The following is a 24,899-nucleotide window of genomic DNA, read 5'->3' as shown; positions in this document are numbered from 1 at the left end:
CGTCACACGTCGCCGCAGCCCCTGTGTCCACAGACTTGTGCGCGCGGCGAGTGCGAACGAGAGCGGATCACTAGCGGGTAGCGTTTTGGGCAAGAGCTGCGGCAACTCGTATGGTGACAGCGACGGCCGGTGGAAGCGGTGAGTGACGCCATGGCTTGACTTGGGGTGGTCGATTAAGGCGAGCGCTTTTAAAACCAGCCCGCTTAAGCATCATGCGCACGCGCCCTAAAGTACGGGCTAATAGATTACAAATAAAGCCAGCCCGAGCTCCTTGTCTATGATGAGTCTGTAGCCTTACTTTGAATTTACTTTATATTTAACGATGGGCAATGATGATTTAACGAACTGTTTATTTATAAAAACAAAAACGATATCTCCAGCGGCGTGAATAAGCTGAAAGGGCATCGTATTCAGGGAATTTCGCGTGTCCTGATGATTCATTAACTTTTTGCACATGACTTGCCACCTCACTGCTCCTAGATGGTGAAATTTTAATTAACCTGGCATTCTCCTCTGTAACAGTATGACCGTACTTTTCTAAAAAGTCTAGCTATTACAATAGTGTGCTGGGAACTGCCCAATGAGCCGAGATCCCATCGCTGCCCAGGCTGCGGCTGATGTTGGAACTGATTCAGGGTCAGCAATGTGGTTCCAGTGGAAGAAAACCCAGACTCATATTGTGTGACTAAGCCCGCCTTTCCAGAGGAAAGTCCCGCCGGATAAAATGTCGTTAGGTTTGAAAAAGAACTCAAAGCGGGAGCCTTTATTTATTTTTACTATATATATTGCAGTATCATTCGCCTACTTGTAGACAGCCCGTTGAACAGTCACAAAATCTGTGTTGCGTTCAATTAAACTTTCTAGAATTTTTAACTATATTGCTATCTTTGTATTAAGTGAAATACGGCGTTATCTGTGTGAAACGAGATATTTGCATTTTGCGTTCCAGGTCCTGACATATGTCTCCGTTTCGCTTTCTGACTGCGTTGACAGATGTGATAGGCACGGTAAACGGGATGGTCAATACGGTTTTTGTAAACGTCGGCCCGAGTTTAACGCCCAATTATTTTATTTCAACTGGTCGGTATTTCAAAACTCTAGTGTTTTGTCAGGATTTTCAGCGCGTGCAGGACACGTGGTAACGAATTGTTGTTTAGGGTGGCGCGAGACCGCGTGGCAGTATGTATCGGTGATAGCAATCTGCTCTAACCACACTTAACTCCATACTGCAATATAATACTTGGTTTACCAGTAGTGAAGTTTGAGAATATTTGTGTGACGCGCACCCATTATATAAGTATAGTGTTTTAATCACTTCTCTTTGTTCCCTGCCAGATTTATATTTTGACCAAGTGCACACAGCATTGAACATGAGGAAGGAAATCGCAGCTGTGGTGTTCTTCCTGAAACGTCTCATAAGGAAAGCAGAGAAACTAAAGGCTGAGCAAGTGGAGAAGTTTGTGGAACGACTCACTGTGGCTTTACAGGAGAAATATAGGGGGCACTGGTATCCAGACAATCCTAGCAAGGGTCAGGCTTTCAGGTACTGTATGTGGGTGTCATCCACTCTACTGGGGGCAGGAGTAAGACAATCTCGTGGGCCTCTGAGTAATGGGGGTCCTAAAAAAATTGGAAAATAAATGGATTGGTCTGGGTTGGGGGTCCAATATGAAATGCTTTTGTGGGGCCCTGGGTACTAGCATAACAGTTAGCGAACTACAACCGGTTCATTTAGTGTATATTTTTTGAAGACGGTTATATCTGTTTTTTGCTTATTGGTTCACATGGAGTAGTTTATAAAATTACTTATCTCGCTTTCCAGTCATGATGCACAGGGGCTGTGTCTGTTGCAGGTGTATACGAGTGAATAAGTTTCAGAGGGAGGATCCAGAGCTGCAGCGGGCTTGTGAGGAGAGTGGGGTTCTGTACAAAGACTTGGGGCTCCCTCGAGAGCTCACGCTGTGGGTGGACCCAGGGGAGGTGTGCTGCAGGTGGGTTTATACACAGTATGTGCTGCACTGAGTCGGTTTTATTTCGGTTTCTCATTTCCACATCATTTTAGTAGAGCATTAGTATAGCATTGATGATGTGTTCCACTTCAACCCAGATTTTTGAATTTCCAAGTTTCCAGTCTGAAATTTCAACTGGAACGTCATGAGATCAGAGGTCCGACTCAAAGTTGGGGGAATTTAACCTCAACCTCTGAATTCAAGATGGCTGCGCCTTTTATCAAGAGAAGGGAAAACTTTTATTAGAGTTTATTAAGTTTATTAGAATTTTAGTTTTATTTATCAAATGAAATCCATAGTACATGCAGTACTGTCCGACCTCTATCTGTGGACATGTTGCTGTGGTGTTTTTGTGTGCAAAATATCACATAATGCACGATCCACTGGTGTTGCTAACGTAGGCTAACCATGACCTTGGCTAGAACTGGTATTGCTTAAATGGCTTTGCAACTGGAACATGGTTGACTCAGTCGCCAGTTCACATTCCGTCTTTTGGCAAAATAGCCAAATCTCCACCTGGCCCTTAAAATGCTCTAGGGGTGTTGGATGAAAGGTTGACACTGAGCTCTGATCTCGAGCTTTGCTTTTACCCATATGTGGCTTACAGAAAAAACAGTTAGGATACATGAAAAGTAAACTAAAGCACTCTGTACTCTGTAAAGTCTCTGTACTCATTCTTGTAAAAATGGCAAATGAAGAATCACTTTTTTTTTATTTTACTATATTTCACAAGGTATGGTGAGATGAATCTTGCCTTCACGGTGGCAAGTTTTTCTGGGGACGATGACAACAAGGAAGACGTGACCAAGGAGGTGACCAGTGCGGTTGAGAGGGTGACGTCCGACTATCATTCTGGCTCCTCATCGGATGAGGAGAACAGCACCAGGGACATTTCGGCCACTGCTCCTCTCGTCCAGGGCCGGCCTCTCTATCAGGTACTGCTGTTGCACACTTTACATTTTCTCATCTGCTGTGTGGGTTTCAGAGGTCGTCTTTGGTCTGGGCCCTTTAAAAGTTAATGATGCTTTTTCTGATTTAGTTTGGCCGTGCCTGGCTGAGCTTCCAGTAAATCATCATCATCATCATCATCATGCATATATAGTCTTAAGTCCAGGCCCATTTACCTTGCACTGTCCTGTGTTTTTTTTATTTTTCTGCACTTGTGGATACCTCCAATTATTGTCCTGTACTGTGTCGGTATATCACACAGTGGTCCTAAGGGAACATCATCTCATGTAACACCAAACTTGTGTATGAGTAACTTACCAATAAATGTCACTAGAATGGAATACTGGGTTTATAGTAAAGGACCCCCAAAACAAAAGCTGAGTGATATAGAGTTTCCAGTCATCATTAAAATCAGTCATCATCAGTAAAACTGTATTTTCTGAATATGGGGCAGAAAGTCTTTCAATTTCAATGTGTTATGTAAAAATAAAACCCTTCATGGTGCTGAGAAGTTAACGGGGGAAGTTTTCTCAACAAACCACTGGATAAGGGGCTGTGACCCCAGCAGTAGTCAGGATGAGCAATTAATTGCATTAAATGCATCGTTTGTATTTGTGGTTTTGCAGCATAATTTCCTCAACATGCTTTCTCAGCCACTGAAATGATCATGCTCATGGATAATTAATACATTTGTGAACTATGTGAGTTTTGGCTGGTCTCACTTGTCACTCTCTGCAGTTTGGCTGAGCTGATGATCGCTGAAATAATCTCGATAAACTTATATTTTAATAAACCCAAGATCAATAATTTACCTTCCCGCATTGCTGGATTCATTGGAGAGTAGTACCAGTAAAGCTACAGGTTTACTGGAATTATAATGACAAAGAGTTGAGTGAATAAATTTAAACATAATATATCTATTACATTAGTTGTTTAATCAAATCGTTTAGATTCTCTATTTAACCAGATAAATTAGTATTATAAGGCAAGCCTTTCTTGTTTTAACAGCATTATTTCGTATCTCGTTGTAATGAGATATGAAATTCTTGTTATAACAAAAGTATTAGCTATACTTTCTTGTTAAAATGAAATACAGATCTTGTTATAACACGATTCTTATTCTGTTGTAACAAGAAACTGGGTAAATTTTATCACGGTGCCAGCAATACGCTGCTTTAGCCTTCCGTCATGTTTTCACAGACGTAAAAACAAACCCATGTTGCGTTCTGCGCCTATGCACCTGTATCTGGGTGTGTGTTGCCAACTTTGGTTGATGCTGGACAGTAATGTGAGTTTTTAAAAGCGCGGTAATCAACCATGGTTTTAATAATAATTAAAATTTGAAACAGAAATACCGTTGGGAATTTTACCATGATTTACTGTGAAACCAGTAATGTTTTATCCGTCCTTAGTGTGGCGTTAGTGTGTGTTCCCTTTTCACATGGGTTTCTCTCTGATATTCCATTGTCTTCCTGCGGTCCAAAGACATACGCTTAACCTAATTGGTGTATTTCGGTTGCCCGTCCAAGGTGTGCCCCCGCCTTACATTTTATGTTGCCTGGGCCCCCAGCCCCCCTGCAATTCTAACCAGTTAGAAGATGGATGCATGCCTTACCTGTGATTGAATGAAGTTCTGTATGGGTATAAGTGGTTTATGGTTCCACATTTTCTGCTTTTTACATTCTTCTGAATCTCTTGCAGGTTGTCTACCCTGTGGTGCCCATGTGGCACCCATCACCCAGGAGAAAACCCGGGCCCAGTAAAGGGCAGGGCCTTCATCACCACGCCTATGGCTTCCGCTCACATGGCAAGCCCATGGCCTCCTTCAGGCAGAGTACCTGGGCTCTGACGGGGCCTCGTGGTGTAAACAGTTACTGGGGCAGCACCCCTAATCTGGTGCACTCATAGAATTCGCGGTAGCCATCCAGTGTTGTAGAAAGGAACCACTACTTAGTGAACCTCTTTTTTTTTTTCATTTTTTTTTTTGAACAAAAAAAATATTTTTGTAGAAAATGTTACTTGTCGATTTTTTTTTTTTTTTTTTTTTTAATGTTAAGTCTTTGCACTTTAGATCATTTCTAACAGAAAACTGTGTAAGGTTACTGCATATAAACATAGTGAACTTAATATGAATTTTAGAAATATGTGCTGTATTTATATTTAACAGGATCATTGTTATTCTGATGTGACTTTGAGTCTGTACTGTTAAAAATGACCAAATGTTTTATATTTATTCACAGCAAATTATAATGTATTGTTCACAAAACCTAAATTATAAGACACATTAAACACATTTTCCCTAGGTAGTATTTTTCTGTTTTTGTATATCAAATGACATTTTTGCAGCTGTATTTTCATGTTGTTTCAAAGTTTCCTGAGACTAGTCGTAAAGTATAATGGATATATTTAATGGAACTTGGAAATATTAAATTATTGTGCATTAGCAAATTAGGGCAATTGCTTTTTCACTACCTTTTGTATTATGAGCCGTGAAATGTAACTACAGTTTCTTGTTTTGGTGTCAGAATATAGATATTTTTAAAAATATTGATTTAAAGGTGCTTTTTTCAAGTCTTATGTAAGAAATCATATGCCCAAAGTATCAATATATTGACCGAAGTTTCAAATTGACAACAGCCATTTTAATAATGGCTCTCCAGAATCATGCTGTTAGGAGAAAAAGTGCTTTGGATGGTAAGTTTTAGGGGCTGTGTAGAATTTGACCTGTATTTTCATGTTTGGAATAAAACAAATATTGATCATATGAAACTTTGTTGCATAGTGGATTTTCCTTTTAAGAATTTGAATATATGTGATGATAGAACCTCTAAGGAAAATTATGGGAGGCTGGTAAAATGTCAGTCAGACACTATTTTAGGAAGTAAAGCAGGTTTGACCCTGAGCAGGAGAGAAATATTAGCAGATCGATGACGACTGACAGAAACAGTATATAGAATTGCGGTGGGGGGAGGGAATCTGACAGTTATGGTGACCTATAGTGCACAAGGCAGAACTTGGAGTCTGAAGGCGCTTTAGTTTTAGATACGTGTTTCCTATAACAATCAGGCTTTCTGGTACCAAATTCTGTTTAAGATGGATAAAGCATTTTATTAAAAGCTCACCTCTTTGTTAAGGCTTCTATATGATCAGAGTGCTATTCACTATTAAGTGGGCCTCAAACACTTTACCAGTATGTAAAACGTTATGGAACCAATTGTGCTGTGGCACAGAATATACTCTGGACACTGACTATATAGCAATGAGGTGTGAGGATAATGTACTAGATGATGGTGTAAACAACAGCAAACATACCTGTAATTCATACTCAGAAGTGAAACCAACATCAATGTACAAAAACTACTGTGCAGCCCAGGCACAGGAATGTTACTGGAATTGTGGTATTATACATAAGTACTGTGATTGTGGTAGAATGGGGGTTTTTCCTGGGCGAGTTTGCTCAACTGCCTAGCTTCAGTAAAGAGGCTGTGAAGATGATATGTGGCGATGGACTTTTACTACTTCTGTGGCAGTAGTTTGGCAGTGGAGTTTACTTTGCTTCCCTGGTGGGATCTATGGCGATCTAGACAGCCCTCGTCTTCGCCTTGACAGCAAAGAAGACTTTTATCACCGCTAGCTGACAGGCAATGACTTCCTGAGTGGAGTGGACCACCCGCCACATTTTGGTCATGGGGAGGGAGGAGGTGGGTAACTGACATGGTCGGCATACTCCAGGGATGGCTGAGTAGGTTTATCAGGTTGGGAAGTGAGGTTACGCCTCCTGACCTGGCAGAGGAAAAACAATGTTTACCGTGCTTCCCTAATGACATCAAATCATAGATCAGTGTGAGTTTTCAGCGATTCATCTGATAAACTGTAAACGAGCAGCCAGTTCCATTTCATACGCAAAAAAAATTATAATAAGGGAAGATCTTTTGTGTGCCAATAATGATAGCTATTTTGTATGCGGCGAAAAATACTTCGTTCGGTTAGCCGTAATTGCTTACAAACACCAGTAGATGTAGCCATTTTACAATCCACGTTTACATGCATGGGAATGGTTTTTATAAACATTTGGACAACAAAAGCCGACACTTGTTAAATGTTTATTTTAGCACGTGTTTACAATTTCTTCCAGTCACCTATCTTTCACTGAAATATTAAATGTACAGATTTGACATATCGTCTTATTAAAAGCGATTTTTAGGACCAATAAAATTTCTTAAATGATGAAACACATTGCTTCCTTATGTAGGTGTGACATGGAATATAGCTTCCTAAACATAATGCTTATTCGCACGTCACTGACTAGCTCGTTGATTCTCTATATATACAAATTAATAGACGATTGAATGCATAATGTTGATATTCATTTTTGTTCATTGTAGGCTTCTACTTCAAATGTTGTTATAGCGAAACGATTTATATCAATTAATATTTAATTTTCTCTGAAGGCACTTATATATATAGTCATATAACGATCTCCAGTGAAATTCACCTGTAATGTCAGTTCTCTAATTCAAATTTTCTTGGTGATCGATTAACTTGAAACATAATATACCCAAGATCTGCCTGGTTGGGTTGTAGGTTTTATTATGTTACAGATATGCTTCCCAATGAGGCGAGGTTTAATTTAAGCTTATCGAACAAAAATGAAATATCCTCTGGCGTTGCCTTGGAAACAGTGTTGCGTCCTTTGATACGCACGCGCAATGGACATACCTTTTGCAATTGAAAATGCTTCAGCAAATTGAACATTTAATGAATTAGAATTATTTTGTCAATAACTAAAAAGACATTGTATTTTAACTTGTTCATAGGTATCACGTTGTACGTGAATGCTATGAAAACCTTTGTCTATAGATAGGAACGTCTTTTCTCATGCTTACTGCCGTTAATCAGGTACAGCATCGAAAGGGGTACCGGGTCCAGGGACGTGGGAAGGGGTATGTAAGCGGGGGTGAACTCCCCAATATTTAATTTGGATTGGATTTTGATTTCATTTAAAGTCGTTCAGGCAGACCCAACACTAGCTCATCGAATAGCACAAATAGTTTAAGTACATGTTTTTGGATTGGGAGGCTTTCATACGTAAAACTCAAGTTAACAACTTTCATAATTGCTTTAGGGAAATGCACCCCAGAGCAGGGGGTGGATACGACCCATCCTCCTTTGAGGTGTGAGACAACGGTGCTACCCCGAGCCCTCTGCCTCATTCATTATACATTATATTCATTAATTCCGTAATTTACGTTTAGTTTGCCTATTTTGTGACAGTAGATTACAACTGGACATAATCCATTTTCATCCTCCGTGAAAGAGAAATTTTCTACCCTCCCTTTTTCCATCCCCAGGGGCTATTTCTGAACGGACCACCTGCGCGTCGGGAGAACGGGCGGCAGGAGGCGTCGCAGGCATTCGCTGCCAAAAGATGAGCACTAAGGGAAGCCGCGCCGGTTACCTACGGCCGGAAGTCACGTGGTCAGATTCCAGCGTCCGTCCACCTGCTGAGGCGGGGCACGAGGCGGGGCACGAGGCGGAATGTGGACAGCGAGCTCGTGCGGGGCAGTACAGTGCTTCTTCCCAAGTTCGGTGCGCAACGCAGCCTTGCGAGACACGGGAGTCGCTCGACGCCGGAGGATGGTTTTCTTAACGCTCTTCGTCCGCTCCTTGGTCCTTGGAGCTCTGTGTGCCAGTAAGTTTTTCCGAATATTTTTCCCGCTCTGTCGTTTTTATATGTCTAAGGTATCGGCATAGTAGAGTACTTCAGAATGGCGTAGTAACCTATTTAAAATGTAATTGCCTGTTACCAGGAAAAACAAAAGTTGAAAGTCTAGAAAGTCGACGAATTAAGTTGGAATCCAGGCAATTACTTATCAATTATTCAACTTATATGTTTAATCTTTTCAGGCAACACTTGTACCTTTTATTTTCGAGCATTGTTGTGATGCTATGGATCCCACCGGTGCCTTTGTATCCAAGCTAATTTTACACCTACAAATACATCAAGGTTCATTGCACAAATTATTGGAAAATGTTCGACATTTTACTGTGATTTCTGTATCGTGTAATTATATCTCAACAAGTCGCGACTCTTCTTTTTAACTTTATTGAGAATGTGGGATTTCAAAAGTCCTAAAATAATTCATGTTTTATTTACCCGTCATCCTTGTATTATTTTCTAGATAGTAATTGTTTTTAGTATATTTTGTAATTAATAATGAATAGGTGAACATGTATTGTAAACCGGTGAAACTTACACAAGACCAAAATTAGACCCACTTTCGCCTTCTCGACCACCACGAAACATCGTCAACTAGTTTTCCTCAGTTTTTATTCTGGTGACGCAATTTCTAGTTGTTGAATATACATGAAAATGCATTTTAAAGGTACATAGTTCTGACATGACCTTAATTTTCCCCTTCGTAACTTGATAATACGGAAATATAACAACAGATTTCTTAAAGATTATTTTGGAGTTATAGTGCTGATGATACATTGGAAAATTGGCAACTACGTTTTAAAACGTAAGTTTATGATTGGCAGTTATAACGTGAAAATCATTGAATCAAATTGATTGGTATCGTGCACCAATGTAATTACCAATTAAATTAATTTAGCGCCGAAGCAACTGTATAATAGCTAACACTAAGACCTAATCTGATTTAAACCTTAACTGGGATTTAAAGCGTTATGTATGGTTTTATGTCTTGCCATCTGCCAGACTATACTGAACGTCCCCTATACGACGAAGCGCTGTTTTCGAAATCGTATGAGAAAATTTCGCATGAAGTATGCTGCACAGATTTGGCGGTCCGCATAAAAGTGAATAGTGTGTGTGCGCATATGAAATCAATAATTGTATGAATAAATGAAAGGGAAACAGTGCTGTAATATGTGTTGCTGTTTGAATGATGTCAAACCTTCCTTTTGGCAAATATGTGTGTTGAATTAATTCTTTGTATATGATTATAACTTTCGTGTCTGTTGGCGTACATTCAAACACAGTTGAAACAGAATTAAGTTTTTAATCAGAACAGATTAATTTGTCTCAAACATCCCTAGTTTTTCTTTAAGTCGAAAGATTTCCTACTTTTTTGGAATGAAATATGGGTTGTGTTATACTACAGTGTTGAATGTACTGATTTGACACTGTATCCATCTCTGCCTCAAGCAGAGGAATTCGTCACGTTAACATTGTAAGATTCATTCAGTGATAATTCACATTGTGTGTCCTGTTGTGTCTTGGTTACCCAAAGACCCGCTGGTCTAAATGGTGTTTGACTGGTCACTTTTGTGGCTGGTGTCACTTGTGAGAAGGTGAAATTGATTTCGGTAGTTACCCACATTGAAGCAGCTGCACCATTACATTGATTCTCTGTCAAACTGTAATGTTTTCATTTTATGACATGGACCAAAGTCTTTGGCAGATCAGTATGCTTGTAGCCTGAATGCATTTTTAGCAATGCTGTTTTGTGGCTGTTCCACATAGCTTGGAATCTGAACTGAAACTGGCCCATCCCATTATCTGAAGACAAGCGAAACCGGGGTAGATAAGTATCATTAGTATCTGCTTGCATAGTGGAGGGAGCTGAATAACCAGAGTTATTGTTAGGTAGTTGCCATTACAGTTTACCAATAACTGGTAGACTCAAACCAGAGTGTGTTGTGTTCACTCTACTTTAGTGTTTTACAGTGTTTTTTGTTGGGGAGACAGGATTAATACAAAGAGTGGTTTATGGGCCTTGTTTTTCCTATTATTAGGGTCTGGACTGTGTTTTCTCCATTTAGTGTTGAGTAGGTTATATGAGCTCATTAACATTACAATGGTGCCTTGGCCTCGTTATCGCAGGCTGGCCCACTTCCTAAGGCAAGCAAGCTGTTGCTTCTAAAGTTGGCGTGCCATTTACTCTGCACGGCAGCCGATCGAGACTGCATGGAGTACTTGCTCTTAGTGCTGTATCTATTCTTGAGTGGCTCATTCAGTTCTCGTTTTGTATCAGTAAAACTTCGCCACATTCCCCAAGGTTAATGCTTGTAATGCTTGTGTCATGACTTGGATTAATGGTAAAATATGATTGGCCAGAGGAGGATTTTGGTTGTATATCACGGGTTTCTACGTCTTATTATCTTGTCCAGTTTACTGAATGTATTCTTCTTACGTTGTTGTGATTCTGCTTTATCAGTGTCTTTCCCTGAACTTTTGGAACTATCTTCTTTGAAATGAGAACATGCTGTTTGTGCTATTACTTGATCCTTAGAAACTGGCGTGTCTGGGTGCTTTTATATCTGAGAGAAAGATTTGAATCTTGAATCTTATATGAATCTTGTTGATATTTTAAGACTACCCTTTTAAAGTAAATGTGCCTTTACCCAGGCTACAGAATTTGACCTTTAGATAGAAACAGTATAGTTTTAAAATTTTTGTAATAGGTAGCCTGAAACGGTTGCTTTTATATTCCTGTTAATATTTTACTGGAATGCACAGTAAAGATCTAAACTTGTTCCCCAAGTTGTGCTTGACTCTGGTCAAAGTCTAAATAACAGTCATTTATCAAGCCTGTAGATCTCTGTCAAACAGTGTGAGTGAAGAATGATAATGAAACAGTCAGGTGGGTCTTTTCCTCTTCTTGACAGGTATATATTGACATTGGGCTCATATGCATATCGACCTTAGGCTTTCCCTTCATGTGGTTGATATTTTTTTTGTACTAAACATTTCAGAGATCAGTAGTCTCCCCCTCCCCCTCCCCTGAGCAGGAGGTAACGCTGAGCAGACTCCTGCAAGCTAGTCACCGTGTTACCTGATAAGGCTGTGCCTGTGTGAGTCCCCAGCCAGTCAATTTCCACAGGTATCCTAGCAACAGCTCCTGGCTAGCCACAAGGGTGTGTGGTTGTGGGGGGGAGGGTGGCGCTAGGCATCTGTGTCGAATGAGGTCGCCCCTGGCCTGAATTAACTCTTTGTACTTGCTAACCTTTAGGCATCACTCAGGAATATGACCCAAGAGTAGGCAGTTGTTTTGATATCAAAATTTAAATCTGATACAGGGAGCTTAATATCTATCTTGAGTGTTTGATATGCAGTCGTTTAATATTTCAGTCCTATGCTAAAGCAGAATTTTAAGTTGTTTTCAAAAGCCGTTTTTGTATAATGCGAGTGCATTCAGATTATAGTAATCTGCTGCTGTATTGCTGATGTATTAATCCACATTGTTCTGAGGAAGCAGCCTGATGCAAGGTACCATACTACTTGACTGTTCTGAGTCTTCTGTGTTGTGGACTGGGAGACCTTCAGGTGTCCACTGGTCTGACTTAGATTTTTGAGTCTCCCCCAGTGTACTTGCTGAGCAGCTGTGTGCCCATTTAAATGAGGAGTCATTAATTGTTAATGTTTGTATGTTCCTGAAGTGTCGCTAGCTACTATGTGGATGCAGGATTGTATGACATGCAAGGCATATTTGGTAACTTGTATCATTCATTAGGAAAAAAGTTCCTCTGTAAACCAAAAGAACCTCTAATGTGACCCCCCCCCCCCCCCCCCCCCATCGCGTAATATTCTGTTAATGCCAAAAAACAAACATTGAGTTACAAGGAAGATTGCGGGCATTTCTGCAGTATTTTTTGCTCGTATATTTTGTGCAGGGAATTGGAAGGTTGGTCCAGGAAACATGGCGCTTGATATACCTGGAAGACTGTTGAAATCCAGATTCTGAAATTAAATTCCCTGGTGGTTGCTGTGTAAGTCACATGATTGAATTTTAATTTAAGTGTGTGTTGCCCGGTGCTTATCTTCACCTTCAAAGCCTGTCCTTGGAAATAAAGCAGGAACACATAGAATCTAATTAGCATCCAGGACAATTTGATCGTCTCTGTGTTGTCATGATGAAGAAATCAGTCATGAATATTCTGCAGTGAGGCCACCTTAATATTTTAGCATTTTGATGCTGTGTTGCTGGTGGTACTTCGTTGTGGTTTTCTGCACTGTTTCCCATCTTATTCAGGTTGACAGAGGCACCGGGTATCTGAGGGGCCACAGTTACGATCTATTAAGATATGACTGGTGATTTATAGGTGTGCCAATTTCTCATTATGTCTGTGGAGAGATGCTTTCGGTTCAGAGCTCATTTTTCATCTTGCATGTATCCAGAGAAATGTAACAGGGGTAGACTGTGCATTGTGTGTGATGGGAAGGGAGCATAGGCGTTGAGTTGGGGCAGACCAGGGGCACGCATGATATTCATTTTTGTTTACAGTGCCCCCAGTTAGTCTTTTTGTGTTTCCTATCAGCCAATCTGGACCTGTTTTTTGTTCCTCCTCATTCTGAGTGAGCTGTCACCCTGGGTTCCATGGCATTCAACATACACCCTTTATCATCTTTGTGTCATGTTGCACTGTTTTTTTGTGCACATTTTTCTTCCTTGACTACTACAACATCCACAGCATATATATATGCACATGCATACAGTATCATCCAAAAGTTTGGAGACACCTAACCAGAAAGATTTACTTGTACTATTCTCGGCATCTTGGAATACTTGTAAAGACTTAACCACTACAAAATATCATATATGGAATTATGTGCTGACCAAAAAACGTATTTAAAAAAAAAAAATTCATTTAGGGGTGGGGGGAGCAGCTCTGTGGGTTTGGACTCAGAAGGTCTCTGGTTCAAATCCCGTGATGTCACCACTGGGCTATTGAGCAAAAGCCTTAATCCCAGTTGCTTCAGGGACTGGCTGACCCTACTGTCTCCTATATGCCAGTTTTATGAGGTGGCCTCCTGGGAAACTTTTCCATCTGTCCTGAAGGGGGTCAACTATATATGCTGAGCACTCATTGGCTACTTTTCCTTCACTTTCTGATCAGACTCCTCCAAAACCATCTCTGCTGGGTTTAATCCTGCATTCGATTATCTCTCTCCGAGACAGAACTCGGACAAAAACGTCACTTCCCGTTGGAAACACCCCTCCTTTCTGACATTGATGTTGAACAGAATTTTGTTGTCCGAGATTCCCGTGACGTCATTTCAACATGGCGGCTTACAGCATCAAGAGTAATTCTATTTTATTATTATTTAAAAATGTTTATTTTGTTAAATGAATTAATAGTAATAAGTGTAATTGCAGGGGCGGCATGATGGTGCAGTGGTTAGCACTGTTGCCTCACACCTCTGGGACCTGGGTTCGAGTCTCCAACTGGGTTACATGTATATGGAGTTTGCATGTTCTCCCCATGTCATTGTGGGGTTTCCTCCGGGTACTCCGGTTTCCCCCCACAATCCAAAAACATGCTGAGGCTAATTGGACTTGCTAAATTGCCCGTAGGAATGCATGTGAGAGTGAATGGTGTGTGAGTGTGCCCTGCGATGGGCTGGCCCCCCATCCTGGATTGTTCCCTGCCTCGTGCCCATTGATTCCGGGACGGGCTCCGGACCCCCCGCGACCCAGTAGGATAAGCGGTTTGGAAAATGGATGGATGGATGAAGTGTAACTGCACACGGTCGATTTTATCATGACCGTAAACGGTATCCTACCATGCAATAGCAGATTTTTACCAGACTTGTAAATGTCTTTTGTTTCTAGTTTGTTTGCCTCTCAAAAAAAAAAAATCGCTATGGATCTACTAAAATATTTTATAAAACTTTTAATGTGGTTTGACTAGTTTGTGTTTCTTGTTTGTTTGTCTCGGAAAAAAGAATCTCACACCAAATCTGCTAAAATATAAAGCAACAGCACACAAAAGCGTATTCATGGAGGCAGCCATGTTTGTTCCGAGATGTGTAGCTTGAACAGAAGATTGGTTGGATGTGACGTCACGCACCTCAGAATTTCCGACTTTCAAGAGATAATTGAATGCAGGATTAGTCAGGTGGACAGGTCATGTAATGTGACACTATCACTCTCCTTTGCAGGTGACTTGGTATGTCCTAACTTTTCACTGGTACTGTATGAATGTACACTGTATTTTCTTTGTGTTGGAGGACTGAATGTTCCCAGATTATAGTTTAATCTAGTTGAGACAAAGTCATATATCTATCATATATCATTAATCTATTTGTTTAAAGTTTCAGACTCAAAACATGGTGCATAACTTCTGCATCAACCTTTCCTTATTCATTTACCTAGTGATCGACAAATATGCCAGGCAAAGGGTGGTTCCATTGACTTTCTGTCTTGACCTGTGAGATGGCTTGAGCTGCTACCAGCTCTCAAGCCTCTACCATCTGCCCTCAGGGGCTGTCTGCCCACCTTGTGGACTTTTACTCCTAAGATAACCAAAATCATTTGGATTTGGAGGTGTGAGTTTGTTCATGTTAATATCAGCTCCAATAGTGCTACTTTGGAAAGTCCACTTGCATGGATGATCTTCATAGAAGCATGGTTTTAAAAATATATATGGACAAGTTTTGCATGTGTCCTATATGGCCTTTCAGGAAGTTAGTGATGAGCAGATCTGATTTCTGTCATATGGCGCTATACTTACGGAAAGATTCTCCTGGGATTTTTTCTGCGCAGGCAATTATCCTGCAGAGCTATTGCCGAATTTGAAGCAGAGGGAGAGCACTAATGTTTTTATGGTTTTTGTGCCCCTCTTGGAAGAAATTGTTCTCCCTAAAGCTCTTTCCGATTTCTGAGAGATTTCTCAGAGTCACTGACAGGTTATGCAATTAGCAGCCCAGAGGGAAATGCATCAGACAGCTAGAGTGGAATTGTCTGTGTGCAGCCTGACAGTCAGGCAGATGAAACTCAAAGAAGAGAATCAGAATGAAGATCATAGAGGCTTAGAGAGGCGGTATGGTAAAATGTTTGTTTTCTTAGGAAGTCTTGAAATTTGCTGTCTTCAGGAACACTGGAGATAATTCCTCCACTTCTGTGCGCAGGCTGTCATTGTAATGAATTTGCTGATTGTCTCCCAAATGAAGCGATTTATTCTAGAAATCGGGGGACAGCCAGTTGTAGTGGCTGCTGCTGTGGTGATTCTAGTGGACTCTCCTCTCTTGAACCGTTTCCCCGCAAGTCACAGAGGGTTTCGAGTGGCAATATGGGAATGTCACGTGACGTTCTTTGTTCTGCATTGACAGGATGACCCAGCCAGTGCTTTCTAGAACGTTCGGCTGCCACTTGATCCCATCTGGTATACCGATCTGTGGCATCAAGATCAAACAGTTTAGTGACATTCTGAGTTTTGAAGTTGGCGCCTCTGGAGAGCTGTGAAGATGAACTATTGTTTTTTTAGAGGTAGAGACTTTTTTAATGTTTGTGTAGCCATTGCGCTTTTTAAAAAAAATTATCATTAAAGGGTCAAAGACACACAACAAAGTGTCCTCAAATTGTGGAAAGGAAAGAACCCCCAGGACAGCATCCCACCAATGAAAACTATGTATGTGTGTGTGTGTGTATATATATATATATATAGTTTTCATTGGTGGGATGCTGTCCTGGGGGTTGCCATGGCTTCTGTTCTATAACAAGAGTAATAGTACTACAAATGGAGGATGAACAGGTGACACGTTTTTTTTTTGCTATTGGGGGGTCAAGTTGTGTATATATGGGGTAACTTGAGTCCCGCATTTGTTCAAAACGTGATGTAGTATTTTGTTTTATTTGGCCCCTGTTTTTTATAATTTATATGTTTATAATTCATTCTTGCATCTTGCCAGTAGATCAATCTTTCATTTTTCACAGAATAAGAAACGATGTAACATTGTTCTGCTAATAAGCACTGGCAAGTCTCCCTTTTGGCACCAGTGATATATACTTCTGTCTAATCTGTTGCTGAATGAATATTCTGATGTGGAAATATGGTGATGCAAGCAAAAAAGGTATTCATTGATGCATTTAATATAATTGAGATGCAAAAAAAATTACATCTGCTTAATTTTTGCTCCACTACTTCTGTCTCTCTCTGGCACTTCTGCGTAATATCCAAGTTAGCCCTGGTGCTTGTGGTCAACCAATTGGCAATGTTTATCGCTATAATCCTCACCCAAGTGAGTCAAATGAAAAGTACCTCCTCTGGATTGGGAACTGAAAAAAGGAGCAGTCTCCTTGGGCCTACAGTTGACTGAATTTCCTGGTTCCTGAAAAAGGTTCCTATATTGGGAAAACACTTAAAGACCGTAATAAACACTAAGTCTGTTCTCCAAAGAGAGGTCAGTGCCGACCACATCTGCTGTAGGAGTAGGAGTAGGTACGGGCTGGGGTTCTTGGGCAGTGCTGCATGAGCCCCTGTGAGGGTAGGCCGGTTTTGGGTGTCGGTGTATACTGTCTGTTTAGAGCTCTCTCTGCTCACCATGAAGGCCATGGTCCTGTGGACTTCCCTGCAGCTTCACCTGTTCTGGGGAGGGGGGGGGGCAATTATGCCTGTGCATGGCATGGGGTTAATCCAGGGGTGTCAGGGTAAATTGGATCGTTTTGTAAAACAGTTTTCATCAGGAATTTTTATTCATGAAAATTAATCTGCTACGGATCCAGAAGTAGGCCGGCCTGTTCTCCTGTTTATTGATCGTTGATCGATTTAGGATGAGCTCTGCTGCTCTTGTTGTGGTGTTAGCCTGTTGCCATGGGGATGGAGGGGTGGGGAGTGTCTGATTTGATCTCCCAATGACTTGATACATCTTGTAACACTTTGAACAAATAAAAGGAATTGCTGTTTATGTTTATTTATGAAAAATGACTACATTTAACATAGAGGTATCGATGGTCATTGTAAGGGAATGCATATGCCAGGTGTAAATCGGGGGCATTGGTGGTTGGAAGTCTTGCTTAGTCCTACTTAGAAGGGAGGTTTCTTCATCTTTGAGCCAAATGAAGTTTTTCTGATATGCCTACCTGTGTCTTCAGCACCTGCACGTGTAACCATAGCTTGTGTTTATACAATGCCTTCTAACGCCTCGTTGGTCCAAAGTGGGCGCCCCTTGCCTCCAACACCATGGATCTGCTGGTTAATTGCGAGCCTAATTTTTGGAAAAAATATTGTCGCGAAATCGCCGACCAAGCAGGCAGGTGGCCCGGGGGTGTGAAGCAGCTGTTGCTGAAGCCATGTTTAACAGCTTCATCTCATTGAGAAACATTATACATTATCTGCTTCCGGCATGGGGAACATGCCCTGACGAGCCTCTGTTCGTGTATCCCTGATGTTGAACTTAGACTCACCCTGTATGTTTAAATGAGAAATTGCAGTTACATGCATACATATATTAATGGACTGATTGCGTGATTTTAAACTGCATTTTTACTTTTATTTCATTTAGTATGCATGGGCAGCCATCCTCAAAGAAGCCAAAGAGTTTATAACCCTCATGATGTTTTGTTGGCTTGTCTTGGTTAAAGCACTAATCCTTAGGCAAAACAGTGGCTTGTCAAAGGAATATGTTGAGCAATGCTTTTTATTCTGAGAGCACTGAATAAAATTTGATTTCTTTAACATGTGAATTGGGATGTCAAATGATCCCCTTTTTAACCTCGACTGACTTCTCTGTACCTTTTCAATAGCCGAAATATGCATGTTTATTTGGGGAAATTAAATCTACCTCCACCCTGTCACCCAGTGGCCCCTGGCTGTCTCAGGAGGGCTAGGGTTTATCCCACAGATTCGTTTTCATCTATCCCTTGTTCTCGGCAGGATGAGAAAAGAATCTTTGTTTCTTTCGAAGTATTCAGCCCTGAGACTGTCCCGTGCCCGTTACGGTGTAGTTTGTCCTGCAGTCATACGCCCAAGTTGTTTTTGCCTTTTTTTGACTCACTGAAACTTTTTTTTTTTGTCAGTCAGTCCCCGCCCCATAGTCGTTCGCAGGGACTCTGGTCCGGTTTGATGCCTGTGTATGCATATGACTTCATGTAGCCAGTCGGGTTGCATTCTCCATGCTAGGCATGCATCCGGGTGCTCGGCCCTTCCTCCAGGGTCAGCCTGCCGTGTTCTGAAACCTAACAATGGTGCTTTATCAATGGTTATCACAGTGTGATCCACAGGGTATGTGACACTGTGCTTTATGTAAATAGTCTCACACAGTTTAGCAGTCAATGTGTAAATTACTTGAAAACTAACACCCTATTGACACAAGCTGTCATTAAAGCAAACATCAGAGTGTTTGTGAGTGCTGGAAAAGGTGTTAAGTGTGTTTAGAGGCTCTAGTCTGTTTATGGTCTGTCTTATCTGCAGTCCGTCTGGGTCCTAGAGCCAGCTCATCAGGCACTAATGGTGCTAAAGAACCAATGTTGCATTCCATCTCAACTCTTAACTCATAAATTCTGAGTTCCTAACTGAAAATTTCAGTTGGAATGCCCCCTAAAGTCAGAATTCCAACTTATGAAGTCAGAGGAATCTCCACAACTCAAGCTCAAAATTCAAGGTGGCTGCACCCTTTATCAACAGAAGTTAAAGCTGAAATTCTATTCTGTTCATTAGTACTTGCGTCTTATTTGTGGCTCATTAAATCGGTAGTACACACAGTACTGTCCAACTGCTATCTGTGGACGTGTTGCTGTGGTGTTTTTATGAGCAAAATACTGTGTAATGTGTTAACTACTGATATCTCTAATAATGTTAAATAACTGGGACCTGTTTCATTAAGCAGGATTGCTTAAGTGGCCAAGATACTGTGGGCTAAATATAAGTAAATGGAGATGACTGCCATTTTAACTGGGATAAAGTAAGTCTGACAAGTCATCTGGCTAAGCTAGAAAACTCGCTTTTTCAAACGTGTCCCTGGTATTGTTAAATGGCTTTGCGACTTGCTGTACTAGAACGCTGTTAACTCGTGTGAGACGTCATTCCCAGTTCCGAGTACTGACCTTCGAGGTTAATGGAATGCAGCTTAACTCTTACATGCTCCTACAATAATTATGTTACTATGAGAAGTCACCTGCCATGTGCCTTTGGGGTCAATTTTACCTCAGGGTAGGAGTGAGAAAGAAGGCGATCAGGGAGCCCGTCTGATTATTAAGGCATGAGCCAACCATCTTCTGTTAAACTGGAACAAATCATGTTTTTCTATCAAATTGGGGCAGCACAGAGGTCTTGGCACCTTCAGAGTTGTGGGCTCGATTCTTACTACTATGATCATGGTCTATTGAAAATGCTAAATACTTTGTTAAAGCAGTTTTATGAATTTTAAAGGTTTATCAAGTGAACTATTCACTGTGTATATAATTGGTTTTTTTAATGCTGCATTCCATTTACTAGGAACTGGGAATGATGTCGCACAAATGAATCGCGTTCCAGTACAGCAAGTCAGTCATTTAGCAATACCAGGGACCTGTTTCAAAAACAGCTCCCAGATAACCTATCAGATTTAATTTGCTCCAGTTTAAATTACCTTTATCCTCTTTCACTTACATTTAGCCAAGACTACTTTAAATACAACATGTTATCTGGCTAAAAAATAAATCCTGCTTTCTGAAATAGGCCCCAGTTTTAGCCTGGTTAATTGTTACCCATTTTTAGTCAATATCAGTTGATACCAATTAGAGATGTACTGGTCAACCGGTCTGGGACTGGAATCGGCCAATTTTTGGTGTGCTTGGCCTCTCCCAGAGATTGGTCTGTCAATCTCATGTATTTCCATTACCAAACTGGCTCGACTCACGCATGCGCCGCATGTCATGCCTACAGCGGTGCAGACAATAGCCTCACAACCGCCTGCTAGCATGTTGTTAACCTGCAAGTTCTTCAGTTTGAGTGAAGACGACAGAAAGCTTGCAATTTGTAGCACATGTAAAGCCAAAGTAAATCATGGGGGAACCACTACGAAAACATGGTGAAACCTCAGAGGTAAATTTTAAACTGATTGTTAAATATATACTAGATAATTTGGAAAATGAACCATTAAAAGCTAGCTAAGGTTTCAGCAGAACCTTAACCTTGATCTTGATCTAGTTTACTAGCGATGTATGAATTGTATGTGCATTATGTGTAATGTTATATAATTATTAACCTTCATCCATTATTATTTAGAAGAATATACTACACTTCAGTTTTAGTTGGAGGTTTGTAGGCTATGGACATTCTTTTTTAACTGAGTAAAAAAAAGAGGAATAATGTCAGTGTCATGTTATCTGGTAAATTTAAACATACTGGAAAATGATATAAGTAACTCACTTTTTTGTTATTGAAATCTGTTGTACCTGCTCTTGTTTGGTAAAGTATGTCTGATAGGTTTACAGCAACTTACTTTCAGTTAAATATTTAAAAACGTGTTTGAGTCTGTTTGGGGGTAATTGCAAGATTTGGCCATTTTTTTTTAATGAAAAATTTGCATTGAAAAAAAATTAGATTTCCATTTGAATATGCTGTCGATTATCGTTCTTAGAAAAAAAATCGGAATCAGCAAAAATTTGTAACGGTAGGTCATACTCGCAATCTTCCAACTTCCAATTGGAATTGGAAATTGGAATTGGCCAAGAAATTGGCCAAGAAAGTGCAGTCGGTGCATGTCTAAACACATTATGTGTTATTCTGCGCATAAATACACTGGCCAACATAGCAACATGTCCACAGATAGCAGTTGGACAGTACTGTGTGTACAACTAATTTAATGAGATACAAATAAGACTAATAAAACAATATAAAATTACAACTTCTGTTGATGAAGCCATTTTGAATTCTGAGGTCGGGGTGGTGAAGATTCCTCCCTATTTCCAAGTCAGAATTCCAACTTCAGGGAGCATTCCAGTTGAAATTTCCAACTAGGAACTCAGAATTTTCGAGTTACAAGTTCAAATCAAAGGCAGTATTTATAGAGGTATACAGTCCTGAATGGAGTTGGATAGCTATCATAAATCCTTTACCTGCTATTCCTATTGTGCTTTGTCTAGGTAGCTGTTCAATATTCTGAGTTTCCTTTGAATAGTACACTTTGTTGTAATGCCGTTTTGGTTCAGAAGAACCCAGGGCTCCTCAGCTGTCTGTGTTCACTATTAAGATAGTAACTTCAGTTTTTTCTTCCTGAAATGTGCATAGCTTCACTTATGTTGGTTGTAGGAGTATTATATTGTACCAAGTTATACAAGATCTGTGTCTGTCAAGCCTTGAGGAGATGAGTGCTGAAATGTGTCAAGGTCATTTTTGTTTGTTTTATTTTTATGGCCATTTGAAATTCAAGGATTTTTTTCAGTTGATTTATCCAAGGTAATTTCCATACACATCGCTTGTGGAATTGTACGCCTGTATTTTGTCATATGAATTTGCATGCATTATGTGTAATCCATCCATTTTCCAAACCGCTTATCCTACTGGGTCGCGGGGGGTCCGGAGCCTATCCCGGAAGCAACGGGCACGAGGCAGGGAACAACCCAGGATGGGGGGCCAGCCCATCGCAGGGCAATTATGTGTAATAGATTTGTCAATTTTAATTCTGAGCTTTATCTGATTTTACATGTTAGTCAGAGGTACAGTCTAACTCCTAATGAGGCTGATTATTGAGAGGAAGTATGGTGTGTTCATTGCTAAGTCTGTTACCATGTGTTCATGTATAGAAACTTATATAGAAATATAGAAACTTATTTTACCCTGCTTTGTTTTCCCCTCCATAATATTGTGCTAGATTTCATTTTCTTGTTTTGTGTTTTGATAGTTATTGGTGGAAGAAAAATGGTAAAACCTGCCATTTTACCCAGGAGGATGAATGGAAGTTATTAGTCATGGTTATTTTCTTTTGTGTAATTGTTAATACAGTTCTTTATGTACGCCCACACCTTTTGAATCCATTTTCAGTCACAGAATCAATTTCTGCCACGTCAGCCTTGGAGAATGAGGTTTTTCTGGGAACTATATTAAAGCTCATAGTAACTTTGACGTGATTAAATGTCTGGTTAGATTCGCTGTTTGCTGACACTATAGTTTTCTATCTTGTCTGTTTGGTGGTGTTTGTAGGTTTCAGATTTGAGCTGTTAGTCGCTGACAGGTGACTACAGTGAGCTGTATGCAATGGGTGCAGCTTTCCATGCAGTTCTGTGCCCTTTCTCAGTGTCCGTACCTGTGGCTCATTTTCTAAGATCTGGGGGGAGGGTCCTATTAATCATATTAGTCTGCTTGCGTGTGACCTTTTATTTAAAAGTGCTTGACCTGAAGTTGCCACCTTGCCCTAGTGGTGTTCCCGTGTGAAGGGCTGCTGGCACAAGCTCTGTTTGTCCCTCAACCTCTGTGATTGAAGAAATGGTGAAGCTGGTTTTTCTTGTTGTTTCGAACTTTTTCTTTCTTTCTCTCTTGTTGCTCTGTCTCTGCGCAAATGACACTATGGTACACCACACACAGAAGGCCAACACAGAGTGCCGTGTTGCTTTTTGGTACTCATGGATGGGAGGGGATGGAGGTTAATCCCTTGTTAATCCCTTGTCAGAGATCCTGCTGCAGAAAGAAAATGGTACCATGTGTATTGTGGTGTTCTCTTTATAAACCTGGCCCTAAAATCTATGTTCTGGCATAACTGGGTTTTCTAATATAACCTACCTGTTTAAGTATGCAAGCCTGTTTGTGGCTGCAGGAATTAACTTGTTTTCAAAGTGCGATTCACTTTCTGCTCTTCATAGTGATCTTATTACATTCAGTTCAACAACACAGTTATGATGTCATAGACTGTAAGCCACATCCACAATGTCACGCTTCCATGGCACTGATCCAGCACTATAGCTCAGATGGGGCCTGGGGCCTGACCTGTGGGGAGGAAAGCAGAGGACACGGATGGTCAGAACATGCATATACACAGATGGACAAGCACAGTAAAGAGAAAGGGCATGTATAGCAGTACCAGGAGCTATAGTTAGTGTGTTGTGTGTTAACCTATTACTTGCCTAGCAACAGCTTATCAGTTGTGATAACTCTGACTGATTTGGCATGTCATACATAAACTGCCAGACTCCCCTAGTACAGGGGCCTTGTAGCTAAAGGCTTGCACAAACTGTTATTTTATATGTCTAACTATATGACCGGTCTGTGACTTGAGCATATTATGTGGCTTGTAAACTCATTTTATTAAGTGGATTTTCTTTCTTGAAAACTAGTTTCTGTGGCTGGGGTGTGCATGTGTGCTGTATCAGGAGAGGGATGTGATGGACAGTTGACCCTCCCCACCTCCCACCCCCTTCCGAGGTCTCCCCTAAGAAATTTAGTCCATATACCACCACCCCCATTCCAATAGAATGCTTAAGGGGCCAGTTTGGTGGGGGGTGGTGCCTGGAAAGTCTGCACTTGATTGTAGGGCCTACACTCCTCTCAAACTCTGACCTTCAAGTCTTGGTATTTTAGAAAGTGTTCATTAGGGATATTTATTATAGTGCTTATTGTTAACGGCATGTACTTGGTGTCAGCTGGCGTTTAAAAATGTGGTTTTTGACTCCAAGCCCTCTTCCGGTGCTTGGGCTTGGTCACTCCAGAGCTGTGTTGGAGTCTGTTGGTAACATGGCCTCCGTCCGTTTAGTCTGATTTTGGAAATAGCTGTGGGAGTCAAAGCCACCTCCACATGCATGAGCATTCCTTTGCAGCACTTCAAATTAGGGATCCCCCTCACCCCCCTCCCTTTTCAGAACCAGCCAAAATTCCTTTAGCCATTTGGGGTGAGAGGAGTGGCTTCTTTTAACCCTTTTTCGGGGGCAGTTCAGAGAAGATTTTATGGTCCGAGGTTACTTTAATGGCTGCTGTTATGGTTGAAGCAGTGTGGCCAGATTACTGAGCAGCCTTGTGGTGCTGGGAAGGGATCCACTTCCGCTGGGTAAATTCAAGCTTTTATGGCTTGTTTGCTGGTCAGCTGCCTCACTGGTGAACTGCCACTTTCAGCTTGTTGGCTTAGGGGTTGTTTATCTCGTTCCCCTGTGTGTTTCCGTATCTCCGCTCGGACCGATTCTGTCCTACCCGTTGGTGAAAGGATGCCATCGGGAAGCGTGATTGCTGAATGAAGGTGTGGGCACTTCATTTGTTTTCTCTGTATATGCATGCGTTGTCCCTTGTCTG

The 24,899-nt window shown here is 40.9% G+C and overlaps 2 protein-coding genes across 4 annotated transcripts in view; both read left to right on the top strand.

The window, feature by feature from the left end:
* Positions 1-5,726, top strand: btg3 (B-cell translocation gene 3). Of its 3 annotated transcripts, none has more exons than XM_049018408.1 (5): positions 1-138; positions 1,336-1,543; positions 1,854-1,991; positions 2,743-2,944; positions 4,659-5,726. In XM_049018408.1, exons 1-5 carry the CDS (start codon positions 111-113, stop codon positions 4,863-4,865), a joined length of 783 nt encoding a protein of 260 aa, XP_048874365.1. In that variant the 5' UTR covers positions 1-110; the 3' UTR covers positions 4,866-5,726. The 3 variants fall into 3 exon arrangements, with proteins under 3 accessions (XP_048874365.1, XP_048874364.1, XP_048874366.1); XM_049018407.1 differs by lacking the exon at positions 1-138 and adding an exon at positions 166-1,080; XM_049018409.1 differs by lacking the exon at positions 1-138 and adding an exon at positions 838-1,007.
* A 2,755-nt stretch (positions 5,727-8,481) lies between these two features.
* cxadr (CXADR Ig-like cell adhesion molecule) overlaps positions 8,482-24,899 on the top strand; it is a 33,922-nt gene continuing 17,504 nt past the window's right edge. The window contains exon 1 of the mRNA XM_049016428.1: positions 8,482-8,649. Coding sequence (XP_048872385.1) covers positions 8,496-8,649 — 154 coding nt within the window. The 5' untranslated portion in view covers positions 8,482-8,495. The remainder of the gene's footprint in view (positions 8,650-24,899) is intronic.

The sequence above is a fragment of the Brienomyrus brachyistius genome, chromosome 6 (genome assembly GCF_023856365.1).
Source record: "Brienomyrus brachyistius isolate T26 chromosome 6, BBRACH_0.4, whole genome shotgun sequence".
Lineage (NCBI taxonomy): Eukaryota > Metazoa > Chordata > Actinopteri > Osteoglossiformes > Mormyridae > Brienomyrus > Brienomyrus brachyistius.
The sequence above is the reverse complement of the archived record's forward strand: the minus strand, read 5'-3'. Positions and strand labels throughout refer to the sequence as shown.

Bases quoted from the DNA above. Each gene is read 5' to 3' on its own strand.
- btg3 (XM_049018407.1), top strand. From the start codon at position 960: ATGTCTCCGTTTCGCTTTCTGACTGCGTTGACAGATGTGATAGGCACG. The intron at 1,544-1,853 runs GTACTGTATGTG...TGTCTGTTGCAG, and splicing joins AGCAAGGGTCAGGCTTTCAG to GTGTATACGAGTGAATAAGT. The intron at 2,945-4,658 runs GTACTGCTGTTG...AATCTCTTGCAG, and splicing joins AGGGCCGGCCTCTCTATCAG to GTTGTCTACCCTGTGGTGCC.